Source organism: Cydia splendana, chromosome 4 (genome assembly GCF_910591565.1).
Source record: "Cydia splendana chromosome 4, ilCydSple1.2, whole genome shotgun sequence".
NCBI lineage: Eukaryota > Metazoa > Arthropoda > Insecta > Lepidoptera > Tortricidae > Cydia > Cydia splendana.
In genome coordinates, this window is record NC_085963.1 from 4,442,677 (window position 1) to 4,463,654 (window position 20,978).

General features: G+C 37.8%; 1 protein-coding gene across 6 annotated transcripts in view; it reads right to left on the bottom strand.

The window, feature by feature from the left end:
- LOC134789693 (neuronal acetylcholine receptor subunit alpha-7) overlaps window positions 1-20,978 on the bottom strand; it is a 170,527-nt gene that overhangs the window by 37,499 nt on the left and 112,050 nt on the right. For 4 of the 6 annotated variants that reach the window (XM_063760301.1, XM_063760303.1, XM_063760299.1 and 1 more), the window contains exons 2-3: window positions 11,109-11,248; window positions 4,683-4,727 (exon numbers count right to left, since the gene is read on the bottom strand). In XM_063760301.1, the coding sequence (XP_063616371.1) occupies window positions 4,683-4,727; window positions 11,109-11,248 (185 nt within the window). Of the gene's footprint in view, window positions 1-4,682; window positions 4,728-5,152; window positions 5,198-11,108; window positions 11,249-20,978 lie in introns of all 6 variants that reach the window. The other 2 variants (XM_063760304.1, XM_063760300.1) reach the window with 1 other exon arrangement.

The window sequence follows — 20,978 nt, forward strand, 5'->3', positions numbered from 1 at the left end:
GCGTCTTTGACGACCGTGTAGAAAGCAGAGGATGACGAGTCTTTACCTTGATCGGTCCGACCATCTTATTGGTGAACGACCGCGTGATCTTCGGTGTTTCCAACCACAATCAGTTTTTCCAAACTTTCGTTGCCTCTGCGCTCTGTGTGTCCGAAATATGAGAGTAAGCGTTGTTGGCATATGGTGGATAGACGAGTTTTCACTCGGGACATTTATACAAGTTTGTTGTAAACTTCGATATTGCGGTGGTAGTATGTTTATCGCCCGCAACACATTTCGACCCAACTCCTAAATGCCATCAGAAACCTACATAATATTTACGCAGCAAATTTAATAAAATAAACTATGTAAATACCTATGTGTACTGGAATATAATGTATCATTATTTGTAGTTTTTAATATTAAGCGCATACAAGTAAATTTTTTGACAGTGCAGCTCAGGAACCCGAAGATTTCAATGCCTTTACATAGAGACTAAAATGTTTAACCTATATCTATTGTGCAATGTCATACGTAAAGTACCCTTATACACAATAATATGCGCTTCATGGTAACATTTGCTTTTTGTTCTTACATAAAGTATCTGGCAAAACCTTTCAAAAATGTTAAAATAAGAGTAGAGTAACTGGAAATTCCGTAAATTTTCCACCTGTGTTCAGCCAGTTGGTACGCGTTAGAGTGAGATAGATTATTCGTTTCAGCGCGTCGACTCCCTCACCAAGCAATTGAGACATCAAAGAGAACATGTATTTATAAGCCATTTTCGTGGGTATGTACATAAAGTGAAAATTTTGCTTGGCGAAGGAATTTTCGCTTTAGATTACAAAAACTCGTTGTGACTACATGACTGTGGGTAAAGTAACTAATACTTACTTCTCTACTAATAGTGTAAACGCAAAAGTAATTATGTCCGTCTGTCTCTTACCTCGCTTAAACCGCTGAACCGGTTAAAATTAAATTTGATATGGAGATAGTTTAAGGCGCGAGGACGGACTAAGAAATAGGTTAGTTTTTATTAATCATCATCATTCTACGTAGACGAAGTCGCGAACATGGGCTAGTTTTGGTCTAAACCTTGTATTTTAAACTTAAATTGATTGAATATAATCACATGAGCTTTACATAAATAAAAGCTCAATAGTTTAAAATAAAACAGTCATAAGAAGGATAGTCACAATGAGATTTTGTTGTTAATTGTTTTTGGGCACATAAGAAATTCGGTGTACCCTTGTTTTGCCGACAAACTTTTCATCGAATATTATTTCATCGACAACGATTCATCGAAACGTTAGTACTAGTAATATTGTTTGGCGTTATTTTGTTTCATATACTATTTATTTAAATTTTTCTTACTGCGTAGAAATACTACTCAACGAATATTACTTGATCGCTAATTCGTTTCAAATTATTTTAATTGGCACAACTACTAAACATTGCAATTCATTTGTTCGACGTATTACTTTAATACATTTTTATATGTCGTACTCCACATTTATACATTTTTCTGTTGTAAGAATTTTAGATTTAGGTTAGGTTAGAACTGCGACCCCACACAGAAACGAACGGCTATCAAAGTCGGTTTAGGTTAGGTTAGAACTGCGTCCCCACACAGAAACGAACGGCTATCAAAGTCGGTTTAGGTTAGGTTAGAACTGCGACCCCACACAGAAACGAACAGATTTCAAAGTAGGTTTAGGTTAGGTTAGAACTGCGACCCCACACAGAAACGAACGGCTTTTAAAGTAGGTTTAGGTTAGGTTAGAATTGCGACCCCACACAGAAACGAACGGCTTTCAAAGTAGGTTTAGGTTAGGTTAGAACTGCGACCCCACACAGAAACAAACGGCTTTCAAAGTAGGTTTAGGTTAGGTTAGAACTGCGATCCCACACAGAAACGAACGGCTATGAAAGTAGGTTTAGGTTAGGTTAGAACTGCGATCCCACACAGAAACGAACGGCTTTCAAAGTAGGTTTAGGTTAGAACTGCGATCCTACACAGAAATGAACGGCTTAGTAAGTAAAACTATTGTTACCAACCTATTTATAATTTGCCCTAAATGAAAATGGCAGCCTTGTAAAATTATATCTTCAAAATTAGAGCACTTAGCTATAATCGCGCAGAGTGAGCCGACAGACGTGATTGCGTTTAGTTTCGATAACGAAATATTACAAATTGAAATAATTTTATGCGTAATAATTTTATTAAATACAATCCAAAATGAAATAAGAAAACCCGTAAAGAAATACCATGATATAAACTATATACAAAATAACTCAAGTACCAATTAAAAGTCTCCGATTTAAATTTACTAGTATCGATTCTTCGACGCAATAACTTGTCGATGAAATGAAAATACTTGAAACGTTGTCTTCGAAATAACATTCGATGAAATGTCTGTCGGCAATTCAAGGGTAAACCAAGAAATTCTCGATAGTTTTCATAAGAACTTATGATAAATATTTATAGTACAACAATGAAAGCAATATCGATACCAAATAGTTATATCATAAAATACACCAGTATTTAAAAATATAATATAGTACGGAATATTACAATACAACAACACAACTAGCACGTATACATATACAAAAATATAAAATACAGTGCATGTACTAAATAAGAATAATATAATAAAGTAGATACGTATCAGACTGACCATTGTTTAGCAATAAACGATTATAACTCTGTATCTTTAGGTATTTAAATAAAAGTAAACAAAATCTACCCTCAACTGGCTCCTTAAGCCAGTTGAGGGTAGATGAAAACATTACACGATCAAATAATGCATGGTATAATAATATACTCCGCCTGGTACTCCATTCCCGTCTTTTCTAGGTCACCTAACTGACACGCGCCTACGTCATCATGCGACAGCGCTATATGATAATATGCGATAGCGCTATATATAGCGGCCATGTTGTTGTGACGTAGGCCCGTGTCACTCTGGGAATGGAAGACCATGTTTTATTAGACTATGAAATAATGTAGGTTAAAGTCACGCCGCTCAGTGACTGACCCAGGCGGTTTTGTAGGTAAATGGTATATTATAACTACCCGAAAATGTAAAAAAATATTGTTTGTTTACTTTTATTTAAATACCTAATGATACAGACTATAGTGTTGTTTTATTACCTTTGGTCAATAGTCAGTATATAATAATTGGAATAAAAAAGGTCACATAAGCAACTACACATGCGTAGGAAAGTTTCAAGTCATCATGCACCAGAAATATTTTCGTTTTGCACTTTCAAATCAGAATATATTACAAAAGCCAATTTTTTTTGACGTAGAAAGACTGCTCTCCTATTTTTAACAAGACCAAGGACTTGGGGTCACTACGGTTGGGGTAACTAAGCTGCCATTTTGGTAAATGCTAAATAATTATGTTATTTAATTCGCTTAACAAACATACCTTTAGTGCTGGAAAAAATAAAATAAACATTGTCATTCCCACATTACGTCAACTTTAGCAGCCAGTATCAAAAGTATGTGCATTAAGCAGATTCATTTTATGTTCTTTTTAATAAAGAAATTAAAAAAAACACTAATTCATTCGTAAAAAAATAAATAAAATCAATAAAAAATATTTTATATTCTGTTTTTAAAAATTCAAATTATATTAAAATAACCTTCTACCTAGACCAACGTAAACTACATTTGTACATTTTAATCAAAACTCTGCTGTCAAAAAATATTAATTTCTTTACAACATGACGATAAAAATAATCCTGATTAAAATACCAAACTAAAACGATTAAGATACTTTTAAAACATTGTTTATGGTCCCAGCGGGGTTCGCAGGCAAACGAAACTCGGGCTTCCTCATTCCTCATTATGCCTTTACCGTAACCGTAACATTCCATGGCCATGCAGATATGAAAGAACTACATCTGTAGCCAAAACAAGCGAACCCGGGATGTGCAGAGTCAATGTACAGTGGACAGTCATGTCTCAACCAATAACAATGTGCATCATACAACCGTACAACAAGACACCAATATGATACTCTCAATTGACATCGGAATGCTCCCATTCAGACATTCTCCGACCCGCTTTACCACTCTCTGGACCAGCGCCGATGGCCAGTGCCACAGCCGTTTAGCAATTGTTTAGTTTTTATCGGATTTCGTCAACCATTAGTACATATTGTTAACGCATTGCGGATTACGCGGCAGCTTGCGGCTTACGAATACGCTGGTATACCAAAATTGACCAGTCTTGTACAATGTCTACACGACAACCACATACTTACCTCGCTTTTGATGATAAGTATACTAGGGTACTATTATAATAAAGAGAAAATGAAATGTAATGTCTACTACGTCGATGAGAAGATACACTAATGGACTAGAGTGACAGCTGGCTCGTACGCAGGATGCACGAAGGGTCTACGCTACGGACGCGGGCGTCCTCAATCCAAAAACTCTAAACGACTCTCCATTACACATAATCATGACAAAAAATCCAAAACTGCCGCATATTCCACAACGCTATGCAATTTTCCATTAAATAATAACAGTCAAAGAGAGAAGAGAACGCATCGGGAGAAGGGAACAGAGTTAGAAATCGAAAGAAGTAAACATAAACAAACACGAACGAAAAGAAAGATAAAAGAGTGAAACGAAAAGGTTAGAAATTTTATTAAATGTTAATTTAGTTTCCTCTTTTTAATCACACTTACCAATGACAGCCATATATTGGTTATAAGTAGTTGATTCTTCTCGTCCTATTGGGTTAGACGGTGTCAACAAAAACAGAAAAAGGACGCAGTCAGTATAATGATCTAAACACTGTGACTCGACACCTTCTGGACACACAATACCGGGGGTCGGCGGCGCGCGACGCGCGGGCGCGCGCGTGCCCGAGCCTCGCGCGCCGCTCACACACAATCTAATATAGATATATTATGCGAAATGTGTACAACACGACACACCGACTCTCCATGCGACACTCGGCCGCGAAGGCGGCGCTCGACCCTCCCGTCTCCCGGAACCGTCTTCAACTGGTGCAAACACTCCAAGTGTCGTGAAGCGAGATTACATTATTGTAAGATGAGGTGCGTTCAACAGTACAGTGCCATGGTGAGCGAGGAAGACGCGAGTGCGGTTGCGGGAGGCGGGGCGAGCGCCAGACCCGGCTCCTACCACTTACCAAGTTGAGCCAGACGTTCGTGGTCAGGATTTGATTTTTCTCATCCTTATTTTGTAAAACGAACGCGCGGCGACGCAAGAAAGGAACGAAAACACATGATGAACATCAAAACGGTAATCTGCGCAGCTGATTGATTCACCCTGAACATAATGTGCTCCTTAAACTAATCTCGTTAATGGAGGTCTATATAATAATGTAGTTGTATTAAATTCGAGATCGTTAAGCCACAAACTCATTTTAATCTCCTGGCCCCGATAAATTTGCAGAGGAAGTTGTAATCCGTTTAATAGCAAGATCTCGTTAAGGGAAAGCAATTAAATACGAGATCTTCGCCGAACAGAGGTTTTGTGACGACAAGCGTTTTATGACTGGACTAGTAGAAAGTTTGTTTTATATACTTATAATTACGAGTATATTGATTTTGAATCGAGTTAAGAGATCTCTGCAACATCAAACTTAAGATATGTTGCATGTTTTGATAAGTGCCTATGCAGGTATTACTTTTATTGAGAAATGCTGCTTCTTTATTTAAATTAGTTAATATTGGTTCAATAAACGTACTGTTCAACGTTCTAATTTTGAGTATATTTAAAGATAAACCTTTCTGGAAGAAAATCTTAAAGCAAGCAAGTATTTTAGGTATTTATTCACTGTCTTTCAAAAGCTTCTTTATTTAATGGCGCCTATTATAAGATGCTTAATGTCAGGGATACGCATTCGTTCGAAATTAAACATCTTACAGTAGACACCATAAGCCCTGAAAATGATAACTCTATTTTTCCATAATGGCGCAGAATGGCGCGAACGCGGGCTTAATTAATATAAATGCGGGTACCTAATTCATTAATGAGGCGTCCCTGATTCGGCGAGCCGTTATAAAATAAAATTGCCGAAACCTCTTTCAATTTACCTACCGGCCTAAAATATTGCGGCATCTTATATTTTGTAATATTAATGTGATTTTGAGAAAGGAATTCGTCCGAGAACGAGTAATCGAATTACTGCTTTGACCCAAGAAAATTGTTAGCGTTTGTTGTAAAATTCTAGACTGTTTTTTTTGTAAGCTGGTATATTTTGAAATAAATATTAAGCCGTGAAAATTTGACTTCTACTGTTTTGTTTTGCCTACTCCTCTATTGCACGTAGCACAACAAACAGCTCAAACACCTTATTTTTTGTTTAAATTTACTTCGTAAAAATATTTGACCAAGCCAAAAAAATCTCCTTTAATTTGTAAAGTAAACTGGCTGCTTCATTCCTCTTTTCAAACATCAGATACAACATTTTACGCAGTTCGCATTAGGCAAACATGGCAATGTAAATGCTTGAAACGGAACGGCAAATAGGCACAGTTTTCTTTCCCTGCCCCGCTTCCATTCATGTTTTGAATAGGATATTTTGAAACGAAAACCCGTATGTTGCTAGCCTTTTATCACAAAGCCCCGGTTTATAATAAAAACGTTTCTTTGGTATTAAAATTTTACGGCTTCATTTATTTTTAATTAAATCAAGTTCTAATTTAGGCAACGTTCGGAGACGCGCTTTTGAGAAAAGGGAAAAATTATACACGAGTCACATCCTCCAGCACTATGTCTGCGACCACACTCTTTTCCTCCCGTTTCTCTAAGCAAGTTTCGTTCTATTTTCATTCCAGCATTTTTTGAATATTCTAGGTTCCAAGATCGTTAACTGGATTTCATTCAGACGTTTCAATTTTCACGGGTGTTTTTCGCATTTTCGAGTTGCGGAACGTGCAAATCACGGTCCGGATATTCTGGAGCGTGTTCGGTTTAATTTATCGATAGACTCGTTCAAGTGTACATTTAACTTTCCACGAACGCGTTCCTATTTCACAAAACTCGATTTGTTTTTTCAATTGCCGGTTGCGGTTTTGTTTTAACACTCTGCATTTTACTTTTTTCGGATCGACCTCCATTATTGTTTCCTGTCTATCTCCTGTTTTACTTTAACTTTTAAAATCTGCACTAACAGCTAACAAAATACTGAAATATATACGGCAGTTATTAATCTTAGTGAAACTATTGACTAAAAATGAGTACCTAATCCAGTTTTAAGCGCCCTTAAACGAGTCTAAGTGTCAGACACTTAAATTAAAAAAAACACTTACCTTCTAGCTCTGCTTTTAAATTAGATATTTTAGAATTTGAGCTCGAGGTGAATAAAAAAGAGAATGGTGAACACTAGAGTCGTGTAAAAACGCTTAACGGTAATCCTCAAAGCACTCTCGGCGGTGCATCCAGTAATCTGTCATAAAAGCGACCATTACCTTCACCGCACTTTTACTCAATTTCGTCGCAAATGCGTTGCTTGCTTTATATCAACTTCAAGTACTTAATATACTAGTGCGGTGAGAATTGTAGTTATTATACGATTGTTTTAATATAAAAAACTTGTGTTATGTTTAATTATATAATTTTTTACTAATTAATAAACAGGTAAAGGTCTAATCCCGATCAAAATGACAAGTTACTAAATGCCCGGTTAATAAATACCGTTAATATAACCATACAAGATTCCAGAAATCTCTTACTTAATTTATTATTTTTCACCTTCTACACAAAAATGTTGAGAAAATTATATTCGTATTCAGTTTTTACGCAAAAATATGCACAGTATAAATTTAACGAGAATCGAAATCCATCTGCTTCATAGTTTCTGAACTTCAACGAATAGATACAAGAAAATTTCTATACACGGTGGCCAAAAAATAAGTGCATTCCCGTTGCCAGGGAGGTTTTGGGATTATACTGAGCAACTTTTTCTATGGTACCAACCCGAAAAAAATTTACCCTTCCATAGAAAATGGACCAGCCAAAATGTATGAAACAGACAATTTCTTTTTTAGTAAAAGTTGCTCAGTATAATCCCAAAACCTCCCTGGCAACGGGAATGCACTTTTTTTTTCGCCACCCTGTATAAAGAGTCACTTCTCTCTGCAACTATACTCAGACGATATACCTTTGCCATTATAATCATTCTTTACTTAGATATAGCGAAAATAGATGAAACCTTTGATAAAAAAATGTGGACGGGAAAATGTAATGCATTATGTATAAAAATAAAAATAAAATCTCCAGTAAATATAGGGTAAACCCTTCAGTGAATGAACACCCCCCAGTGAATGAACAAAATCACGTTTTTTGTCTAAAATAAGAAATACAGCAACTTCCACCACTTTTCGTATTTTTTTTCTTATTAACAACTCTATTTTCTATGCAATGGCAACCCGTGATAAATTTATTTTCGGCCAGTTTGAATGTGACTGGCATTTGAAGTTTACAGGTTTCTGGTTTTGAAGTTTTGTAAGGAAAAATTAGATCCCAGGTAAGTACAGTGTACGTTTGGAGCAACATATGAAGTGCTTATTTAATGTTTACCTGTACAAAGTTGAGTTATTTGGTTTGATTAAGAGTTAAACCTTCTATAAATGTACAGTTTGTCGGCGTATTATGCTATTAAGTCTTTATTTTTTATAGTTCCATTACTGGCTTATCAAATGTTCTGAAACCAGTAAATGAACGGTGTGTTCATTTACTGGTGTAGTCTAGATTTACATTTTTTTCAAAATTTATATGTAAACGAAATGGTATTGAGCTTGTTTTTTGTGATTCTGCATAGAAAACGATTCTGATTCATTCAGCCAGTATTGGAACAAACCAAATTTCTATAGTCCATTTACTAGATTTTTCATGCCTATGTATGAACAATACAAAATTTGGCTTGTTCATTTACTAGATTTCTACTAATTCTATGTATGAACAATATAACCACGAATAATGCAATGACAAGTTTATTATTTTAAGCATTACTTGCTGAGTCTGACCTATTTTCATCAAAATATGCACGTTATTTCTTGTTTTAAAAATTGATTCTCTTTTTCTTATTAATATGTAACGGGTTGCTTGCTGTGTTATTGGTGAATAACCATCATTTTATTGAATTTAAATCAATATGAAGGGATAAAAAGATATGAACGCTTTAGCTATACCTACTAAAATAGAGCTACAAACGGTTTTTATGTTAAAAATGTTTTTTAATTCAGATTAAAAAGATGTAAATAATGTTCATTCACTGGGTTTTGTGGTGTTCATTCACTAGTTTTTATGTTCATTCATTAGGTTTTTGGGTACTTTTTGATAAATTCTGCTATAACTTAAAAACTATGAAAATAATAAAAAATCGCAGAAATTACTTTCTTGTTTATTAAATGAGGATTGATAAAATTGCAGTTAATTATTCCAATTATTAATGAATGCTGAGAAATGATTTTTCAAACTTGGATATTTGCTTAAGTGTTCATTCACTGGAGGTCTTACCCTAAGTTTTAAAGGTAAATATAAATTACAAATTACAACCCGACAATTCAAAGAACTGAACCTAACTACTAAAATAATAAATATAACGCTGTGTACTAAAATAATGTTTTAACATTAATCCACTTTTTGTATAAGTTAATTCAGAAAGAAGCGATATGATAGCCTCTGTCTCGTTGAAGAGTCCTTACTATATACGTACATACAGTACGATCCCAATACAACCGACCTATAATTTTATCATCTGACCCTATATTCGCTATACCTAAATAATCTTGCGTGTCTTATAATATATAATATAACGTTTAATATAAAACATAAAAACGATAATAGAAAGGTTCGCCAATTGAAAATAGAACCTCATATACCTAAAGGTGAAATTTATAGTATGTTCTGTTTTAGTCACATGATTGTGGTTTTACTTTTAAATAAACTTTTGTAAATGATGTGTAAAGTAGGAAAATTCTTTTTCAACGTTTTTTGGGGCATCCTGTAAAACTTATCTTCAAATTATCTTTCAATTGTCGCTTTCAAATGTACAGTTTTGTCTTAATTCTATATTATATATTCTCAACGGCTCCGAAAGCACGGACGAGTCAAGTTCTCAAGAGATTAAATTAAATACATTGTGATCTAGAGATACGAGTATGTAAAAACCATTTGTAATTTTGTAATTGAAGAGCGTACTTAAGGCCGATACACACCCTGCGCCCTAGTTCCGGTACTCTGCGTATACATCCGCATAAACACGTGTAGGTATGATAAGATTTCACACTTGCGTAGCATGCCCATAATATAAAGATTCGCAACGCATATGTTTTCACATCTGTCCATTCTATGAAACGATGACGTGTAAATAACACTTGCACTGCGTGGGCTATCAAAATCGCTGCAGACTTTTCTTAGTTTAACTCTACACACTTATTGGTATGTTTACGCACAGAACTGGCGGCCTAGCCAAGGTGACGATCGCTTGCGCGTCGCCATCGAATCGCTTTGTGTCTCTATCACTCTTCCATATTAGTGTGACAGTGACAGTTGCATTTCATTCGCTAAGTAGCGTTAGCGATTGGCATGTTGTCTACGGGCCCAGGATTTTATTAAGCTGAACTACGCCTTTATACTGATTCGCCAGTGCTTTCGGCTCGCACACACTCGGCGTTAAACGTTAAGTCGTGAGTCATACTAACATTAAGCTAATTTTACGGTTTACTCACGTATTTTAGTCACTTACGCGACATAATAAATATATTAAGAACGGGTCACTCACGTACCTATTTTAATATATTTAATATGTCTGTGTCGCACGAAAATTTTAATAAAACTTACGCGACATATTTCGAAGAGCTTAACTCACAATTTTCACCTACGGTGCATGAGCAGTGGTCACGATAGACGCGCGAGAGTTGAAATACGTGAGTTAAGGATGACTCACGTTAGACCGGGCCGTGTCCCGGAGGTTCCGGCGAATCGTTTTCTATGGAAAGCATCACGTGATCGCCTATCATATCATAGAAAAGTAAGCGCCGGAAGCTCTAACGTGAGTCACCCTTTAAACCTTAAAAATATCTTCCGTAATTAAGATTATAGCCACTCAGTTTAATCATTGATATCGAACTCACCACATCTATGATCTGCTGCAGCGTCAGGCCGAACTTGACTTCCAGCGGCTCGCTCTCGTTGGCTACCGGCCGCTCCAGCGTGTTGTATGACGCTAGCAGAGCGTTCAGTAGACGCTTCTCGTGGGGACCTTGCTCCGACACTGGAATACAAATCCTTTATTATAGTCTGTACCTTTATATAAAAGAAAATAGTATTTAAATAAAACCAAACAAAACTTTCCTTCAAATGGCTGCTTAAGCCAGTTGAGGGTAGATGAAAACATTACACGATCAAACGACACAATATTCTGTGACTTCCTGAGGCTACGTTTGTAAACGATGCATCAATTAAGCTGTAGCACGCTAGGGACAGATTATTAAGATGGACACTAAGTGCAAGTGCAAGTCTTGCACCGGCTGTAAAGTTATCTGCAGACTTCCGGAATTTCTGCTTCAATAATTAAATATTTCGCTTTATTACTTATATTATGTTACCAATAATGTCAACTGTCTTATAATGCTTCAATTCGGTTTGGATAAAATCAACTAAAAGTTTTGTAAAATTTTGACATTGTAATGTAATAAAGATGAAACGGAAAAATCACTTGCTTATGGTAAAGCACTTTATTTCAAAGGTTCCCATCTGTGAAACAAACACTAAAAAACAACATTATACAATTGTTGAATATTGCCACTAGCGTGCCAAAGCTCTTATGAGTTAGATATCAAAACTTCTCTTACTTTCATCTCTCATTCGTACACGCCAGGAGGTAGAGAAACGAGTGCCGCCATGTTTTTATAATTATTAGTCTAGCCATATTAGTCTCACGTCCATGTATGACAAGGTCCAAAGGGTGAACAGTTTAAATGTTTTTGACTTAAAATACGTGAGTGACCCGTTCATAATATATTTAATATATTTAATATGTCTCCCACCGAAGTTTTGTTAATAAAATAAACAAAAACAATTTTTTTTTTACGATAAGGAACTCATCAAATATGGGATATATTTGTTGAGTTGAGTAGCCGGCACACGTCAAAACTTGCCAAAATACACAAATATAATTTTATTTGGAAAATAAAAATATCCAAAATAAAACGGAATAGAAGCACCTTCCTATTCAAATACAAATACAAATACAAATACAAATACAAATACAAATACAAATACAAATACAAATACAAATACAAATACAAATATTTATTGATAACACCAATGTTACATGTCAAAGGAATTAGGTATACATTGTATAACTATAACATAATTATGTTGTTACATAATTTAAATTAATCATTAATTATTAGAAAATAATCCAATGTCAATAGTAATTTATTACATAATTTATGTGCATGGTAACTCAAAAAAGTCTCCCACGCTGTACAAAGTTAAATCAAGCAGCCACTTGCGTAGCCTAGTTCTAAATGCTGCGGTGGAAGCTGCATCTCGGATATACTGAGGTAGCCTATTGTACACCGGCGGGCCCATTATGTAGACTGACCGTATCGACTTCGACAGCTTGTGATTCGGCGTTATGAGGCGGTAGTGGTACTTGTCTTTACGGAGAGGACGGCTAGCATTTCGACCTTGACGCTTAAATAAATGAATATTTAAGTGTGTGAATAATGCCACTTGGTATATGAGCTCGCCAGGCAATGTTAGAATTCCTAGGTCCCTGAAAACGTTCCTACAGGAAGTGTCGCTGGATATTCCCACTACTGCTCTTACTGCCCGCTTTTGCATACGGAACACACGTAGAGAGTCTGCGGCACGGGCCCATAGTTCCGCACCATAAGTCAGTAGGCTGTGGACGGTCGCGAAATAGCAGGATCGGACTACACTGCGCGTTGCAGTCTTTGCTAGCCTGCCTAACGCGAAGCACGCTCGTCCTAACTTCGAGCAAATCTCCTCTATGTGGTCGTCCCAGGTCAGAGAACTGTCTATTAAAAAGCCCAGCAGCTTAGTGGATCGTACTTGTTGTAGTACGATACCACCGGCACTGACCTTGAGTGGTGTCTGCGTCCTTCCGTTTAGGGCGAAGGTCATAAAACATGTTTTTTCTCTGTTTAACGCTAGACCGTTTGATGCGAACCACCACTCGAGTTGCTGGACCACAGAGTTCAGATTATGCTCAAGGATGGCGTCTGAGGGGGCCGTTATAACCGCGGCCACGTCGTCGGCGTACATAAAAATATCTGCGCCAGTGACGGCAGTGGGCAGGTCGTTCAATAGGAGGCTGAATAGCGAGTTGGACAAGCACGAGCCCTGCGGAACACCTAGAATATTCTGCATCTCCGTTGAAGTGACCTGTCCCGCTTCCCCCACCACGACTTGTGCTCTCTTCGCCATGAATGACGAGAATAGGGAGAGTACCGGTCCGCGAATTCCATGAAATTGGAGCTTATCTGCTATAAGAGCGTGGTCGGCGGTGTCGAATGCGCGCGAGAGGTCGCAGCACAATAGCGCCACGCATAGCCCAGCTTCGCGCGCACTCAGCACGCGCCATACCACTTCACGCACGAGGTCTGTAGTCGCGCGGCCCGCGCGGTAAGCATATTGCCTATCTGATAATATGTCGCGGTCCGCTATAAATTTTAATAGTCTTGTGTTGAGTCCTACTTCGAAGATTTTGCTGATCGCTGGCACAAGTGATATTGGGCGGTAGGATTTCGCGTCAGATCTCTTACCTTTACCTTTGTACAGGGGGCTTATCTTAACCCTTTTTAGAGCGGTTGGGTAAATCCCCTGTCGGGCGCTAGCGTTGCATAAGTAGGAGATCGTGCCGGCTAACGGTGTAATAATGGACTTTAGTGCATTCGCGGACAGACCGTAGTAGTCCGTACTAGTTTTGGGCGCAACGCGTTTTGTCATAATATTTATGACCTCTGAGGGTGTGAATGACACTAACCTTAGTGACACATCACTAGCGCGCGCGTCGACCGCGAGCGCGGCGCGGGCGCGCGGCAGACTGGCTGCCGGGGCGCCGCATCTGCTCGCAGCGGTTATAAACTCAGCGTTTAGCGCGTTTACTAGCGTTTGTTTACTATCAAACGGTTTACCATCGGCGTCTTTGATGTGGTCGGTGTAGTCTACTCGCTCGCGGGTTTTCCAAATTGATGACTTTCCACATTCGCTTCGACTTGTTAGGGTCGTTGCGAATTTGTTCAGAATAAAACAGGGTCCGCTTGTGTTTCAATAACAGGTCATATCGAGTGGAAAGGCCTACGGCGAAATTACTTAACTCGGTATTAGTTGGGAACGTCGATTTCAAGTGAAAAGTATCGTATAAAAGATGTTTTAAGTTTTTTATCTCTTCGTCTACCCAATTATTTGAAAATGTGGAGTTTGGCAGTTTTTTTATCGGGAAACAAATGTTAAGTTTGCTAACAATAATGTTAAGGAGGGCTTCCGCTAGCTGGTTACAATCGTGCTTGGACTTGTCTACGACCTCTAGCCAATTAACGGACTCGATAGCGGCTTGAAAATTCATCCTGCCAGCAGCATTAAAACTGCGCCGGTAAGAGAACGCGTCTGGGCGCTCGGACCCGTGCCAGATGGTCAGGCGCTGGGCGTCGTGATCGCTCAGGTGCGTCCTGACGCCAGACACGCTCGCGACTTGCTCAGTGGGGATGTTTGTGTACGCGTGATCGATCAGCGTGCTGCTCTCACCGTCGACACGGGTAGAGAAGTCTATCAACTGTTTGAAGTTATATACTGCTAGGAGATCTAGTAGCTGTTTTTTTGATGATGAATTGTCAAACAAGTTGATGTTGGTATCTCCCATGATGACGGCGTTGAGCCTATCGCGCGTTATTTTATCTAAGAGTTTTTCGAGCAGACTCAAATACTCGACGTGGCTAGTTTGATTGGAATGGTAGATTCCAACGATCAGCAAATTCTCGTTAGACAATTGCACCGCGCAAATATCGAATATCTGTTCGTGGGCTAGGTCGCAATAATCTTGTTTGTTGCTACACTTAACGCCGGCGCGAACATAGATGCAGCTACCACCGTGCGCGACGTTCGGTCTACAGTACGATGAAATTAAATCATAGTTAAGCAAAGTCACAGAAGTTATTTGATTTTTTCGCAGCCAATGCTCCGTCAGGATAAGTATATCGCACATTAACTCTTTTTTTAATAATACTTCGAGCCTACTTGTTTTATTATTTAGACACCTAATATTTTGATGACATATGGTGAGTTCGGTCTTCCTGGCTGCACACTTCGTGGCAAGGCTTTTATTCTTGAGACGCTGTGGCCTATTATCGAACGCGCGTATATTTCTGTTACATATGTTTGCCTCTATGGGTATCTGAGTATCTGAATAGAGGATAAAGATACATTTTACTATGTTTTACTTTACTGCATTTTTCTACTTGAAAGCGCAACGAATCACCTATTTCTGAGCGCTGGAAATGCCACAGACATATTTTACCACCTGGGAAAATAGATATACTACTCTTGAATAGAGCAGTAGACCTTTACTACCAAACATAAAAATACAACTGAACCAAGGGACTTTTATTATACAACAAAAAAGCAACCAAGCGTAAAACCACGTGTGGACAATATAGTGTGACCTCGTGAGACGTAACTACTACGTACGCGTAGCTATAGACCGACCGCTTAAATGAGTCCTCGCCTGCGCGGTACGGGGGCGACGGGGTAGGACGACTAAGGGCCACTTGCACCATCCCACTAAATCGGGGTTAAGCGGGTAAACCGTTAACCTAGTGTCAAATTGTACTGGTAACCGTGGTAACTCCTGGTTTAACCGGTTAACCCCGGGTTAGTGGAATGGTGAAAGTGGCCCTAAGGGTGGCGGGGAAGGTGCGGGCGGCATGCGTACGGCGCCCGCACCTTCCCCGCCACCCTTAGTCGTCCTACCCCGTCGGTCGCCCCCGTACCGCGCAGGCGAGGACTAATTTTAGCGGTCGGTCTATAAAAGAGGAACCATCTATGGTGGTTCATTGAGGGATTTCCTCGCTCTCTCAGCAGGCCATTCGAACGACCCCCTGGAACCCAATTCAGAATTAACAACTTGTTATGGTTTTGACACGACCTAGAAGATTGCTTGAGAAATTGGCACATTTTTTAACGCAAATTCACAGAAATATTGGGACCCTTTTGCAAAACCAAGGTTATTTTTTTGTTCTTCCACGTATATCAATTAAACCCTGAAACAGATATACAGGGTGATTCAGGAGACGTGAGCAGGACTAATACTGCACATTTCGTAGATTATAAGCAACACTTTCGTATCAGTATTAGTGAGGTTAACGTTAATTTTCTAGTCACGTTGAAAAAAAAAGTTATTAATTTATTTACGACATGCGTGGTCACCCTAGAATTAGAATACTAAACTACCGATATTCTGTGTCAAATTGAATGTCACCACTGTCATCGCGGTCTGGTTACTTTTGAAAACTCGTATCTCACTCAAGTTTGACAGTTTATTTTCTTCGTAATCAAAAATTAAAGAGGTTTTATGCTTATTAATTAGGTCTTGTAGGGTGACCATGATTGTAGAGGATTAAATTTGCCCTCACCAAAAAGTTAAAAAATAGGAAAAAATCTGGCTGTTTCACCTAAATACGACGGTGATCGATCAATTATCAGTTACTGAGTGTGCAGGATTAGTCCTGCTCACGTCTCATGAATCATCCTGTATAAGACATAACTATTTTTATACATTCTGTATATGTTATCTTATGTTTGGTATCTCAATACTGTGTACACTGCCTAACATCCTGAATTAAGTACCCTAGGGACTTATTCCCCGGAATTCTGAACAAATTTAATTTCGTATTTTTCTCTTTTACAACGCCACTCATATTTCGCCCTCGGTCTTTATTTACCATAATTTTTAATTACCTATTTCCTTTTTGTTCACGTTTGTTGTAGCATTTCATTGGAAACTGGATATGAAAGGAATTTGAAACTTGAGTATGAGGTAAATCTATTTACAAACACAAATGGGATGTTGTTAAAGTATCGGTAACTCAGGTCAGATGCCTATAAAACGGAAAATGTAGAAATAATACATTTAATTTAACAAAGGAAATAAAAATACATTCATTGTCGTTATTGTTTTGTTGTTTTAGCGACAACGCATGATGCTTACATTTAACATCATCGTTTTTCAACTTAACTTAGGAATTAAGAAACTAATAACATACTTAATAGGTACTTAACCGCCCCAAGTTAATCTGGAAGAGATAGCTTTTTCCAATAATAACAAGTGCTACTATTTTTACCTTATTCTTAGAAACAAATAGTTATTTTCATAAGCAGATTAGAACATATTTTAATCCCTCACTAGCACCAAAAAGGCTCACCCTAAAATCAGAAGTCACCGTAAGTCTCTTTTTAAGTTCCACTTTAATCCCTTCCATTCCCAACTCAGCCCTCATGTACCCGAAATAAAACAATCCCGAAAGCCGATTAATAAACTTCAAACCGCAGCTGTACAACCGGGCCCTGTGTTCCTATACATCACAAGAGTGATGATGAGTCGAGCTCTTCTGAGCACCAGTCTAACTTGATCCATAATTATGTGTAATTCAAGAACGTAGCAGTATTAGATTGCGTGAGGCGATGATGGTAATGGCTTGCTATGCGTCTGGAATGACCAGCCTCGATCCCTCTGGGGTCAGTTTCACGACCGCTCTAACTTATCCGCACTTCGTATCTAAATTTGTGACAATACGCTTAATGAGTGAGGTTTTTTGGTTTGTATTTTGAGGTTTATTAGAAAATAGCGGCCCGATCCGAACTTTAAGATACGTCAATTAATAGATCTAGAAACGATATGGATTAGGTAGATACCTATGTCAGTGTCAAATGTGACGCTTCTTCAAACAAAAAAGTCACTTTTGACACTGACACATCTAATCCATATCGTTTCTAGATCTATTAATTGACGTATCTTAAGTACTGTGTAATAGGTAAGGTGAATACTTTGGGTAGATTTTGTTACATCTGTCTTTGCAGGTGGTTCTCTTTTGTTTCAACAAGTATGATTCAATGCACTAGTCTATAGGTACGTCTACCATCAGTTTTGACATTGACATATACGCTCACGTCTACGTAACTTACTTTCTATGCATCTCGCTCGTACTCGCATATGCGAGCAATAGTGCAAGCGAGATGTACAGAAAGTAAATTACGTAGACGTGAGCGTTATGTCAATGTTAAAACTGATGGTAGAGGCTCTGTTCGAGTTACGGAAAACGGTGAAAAATATAGATAATACTCCTAAAAATACGTGTGATACCTCATTAGATGCGTAATGATGTCTAGAAAAATGTATTCGAAGCGTGTATTAGCACACAACAAATTACAAAAGTTTTAAGCATGTATATGAGAAGGGCTCTAGAAAGCGACAACATTTTACAATAGTTATTTATACATTTTATTTTCGTTTTCAATAAAGAAGGAATTTCGAGAAAATTTTGTTTATTAACAATTGCATAACTCATTGAAAAAATAACTTTAAGATAAGCGTATGTATAATTTGAATAAAAAATAATTGAATTCCTTATTATTTGCGCCAGAAACAAAACTAACGAAATAACGTACTAACACGAACTTGGGGCCGTTTACCTTATCTTACTCTATCTAACGTAAGTGACATTGGTTGCCCGAATTGCGCTGCAAAAGGGAACTAGTTGATATCTAAACTATAACGTATCTAGAATGGATCTAGTACGTGTCGTCTCTTGTGAATATCTTGAAGTTCGAATACGGCAGTGGAAGGGTTTTTGAAGTGCGCACGTAATACGGAAATAAGTTTAACTGTAAGGTGCCAACGCAGGGTACAGGAAAGGAGGAGACGTGTACACGTTTGTTATCACTATTCAAGTATTCAGGTGTATTAGGGTTATTGCATGATTTCTAATATTAAAAATTAAGTATTACCTAAGCAATGACATTATATTCGATGTTTATCTGGCCTTTCGTTGTCGTTCAACATGATCACCAGAAGTATGTGTGTCAGGTGTGATAACATTTTCAGAATTAACTGTTCAGTATCACACGTATTTTTAGGAGTATTATCTATATTTTTCACCGTTTGTTTTGAACTGTTTAGCATATACATTAACATAACTTGTTATTTCTTTTACAAATTCAATAATTTCTTATCACGAGCATATAAAATATGTATTGTAGGTAGATAGGACCTACGAGTACAAGACCTAGCGCATTCTGCATAATACCCAACATTACATTGTCTATTTACCTAGTCGAACCCAACTCCAGATATAAGCCAACCTCCGTAAATTATAATATATTTCAACCCAAGCTTTACTATAATCCAAAATCACTCCCTAACCCAAACCCGCTAACAGAGCAGAGCTAGATTGATAACCAAAACCGGATTACTAACCCATAGCTCTCGAAAACCGACTTCGGAACACCTGTAGCTATGCAGTCTCAAAACGATGCAAGTATTCCACAGTATCAATAAAGATACGACCTTTAACGTCGAGTGGTGTACACACAATTGATAGTTCTAGACCGTATTCTGAAGATGTAGAGAACATTTTGGCTTAGCAGTTTGGCGGCGATAAAGTTTCATTAGAGAGGCTTCGATGGCTTGGAGTGGTGATGTATGGAGCGTAAAATGTGAAATATAGTACGTGTGCGGTGGACAGCTTTAGCAACATCTACCTCTTCGATTCAACACCGAAGAGTCATAGATTTTACAAGACGTCTAGAGTCATTGAAAACAATGTACCTTTCAGTTTGAGTAGAATATTAAAGTCAGTTTCAATGACAACATAGTTACCGAATAATATACGAGTCGTATGGCATATATCTCCATATATGGCATATATCTAGCATCTAGCATATATGGCATATATCTACATTAGCTATCATGTTCGAAACACGAATTTGTTTTTAATGATTCTCTGTTTACAGCTACATTCTTAGTCATGAACTTTAGGGCCTAGGCGATATGATAATCGTACTTCAACAAACGCCAAACAAAACACAAAATGTATACAGATGAAAGAGGCTACGAAAATTCACGTGACTATTTCCGTACATTACCTATTTAAGTTTCGATTTGCGTTTTCTATCAACGATTGTCACCTTGGCTAGGCCTCATATGTTTTTGCAGTACCTACAATTGGCAGCTAACAGAGCGGAACTTAGAGGATATAACCAAACGGAGTAGTCATTAACAGGCGTAACTCTGTTGAAAATAGGCGGTCAATGGTCATACACATTGTATGGACTGACGTTTATCTGACATGGCTATTTTTACGTTACCTATACATTTGACGTGCCCCTCCCCCGCAAAAATCGGCAGACTGTTTTGTACCAAAAATTACAGACAAGGCGTCTCCGTTTGGTTATATCCTCTAAGGTGCGGACAATAGAATCCAAGGATAACATTCATTCAGTCAGATAGGCTACTTTAAATAGTTTAAATCCTAATATTATTGGCTTTAAATAAAGTACACTTTAACATTCGTTCATGTTAGAGTCAGACCAAGAATAGTCGGCAGCGGATTTGATAGCCCACGCAGTGAAAGTGTTATTTTAAACGTCAAACGTCTATGAAATTATGACATATAAATGACACTTGCACTGCGTGGGCTATCAAATCCGTTGCAGACTTTTTTTGGTCCGACTCTAGCTGAAGTGAGAGAGTCATCGTCCGTTTCAAGTAAATTAAATCATGACATTATGATTTTAGCTGTGCTAGAACAGACCCCTGGCCGAGATTAGAGTAATGAGAACAATAGACAAAGGGAACATAATCAAATCTATGAATCAATTTATCCTAACAATGAGTTACCCGGATTATGTTCATGATTTAGTCATGTGGGAGTAGACAGAAGCTAGTTGATCGAATTATCTTAAGGCTCCGTGGGTTC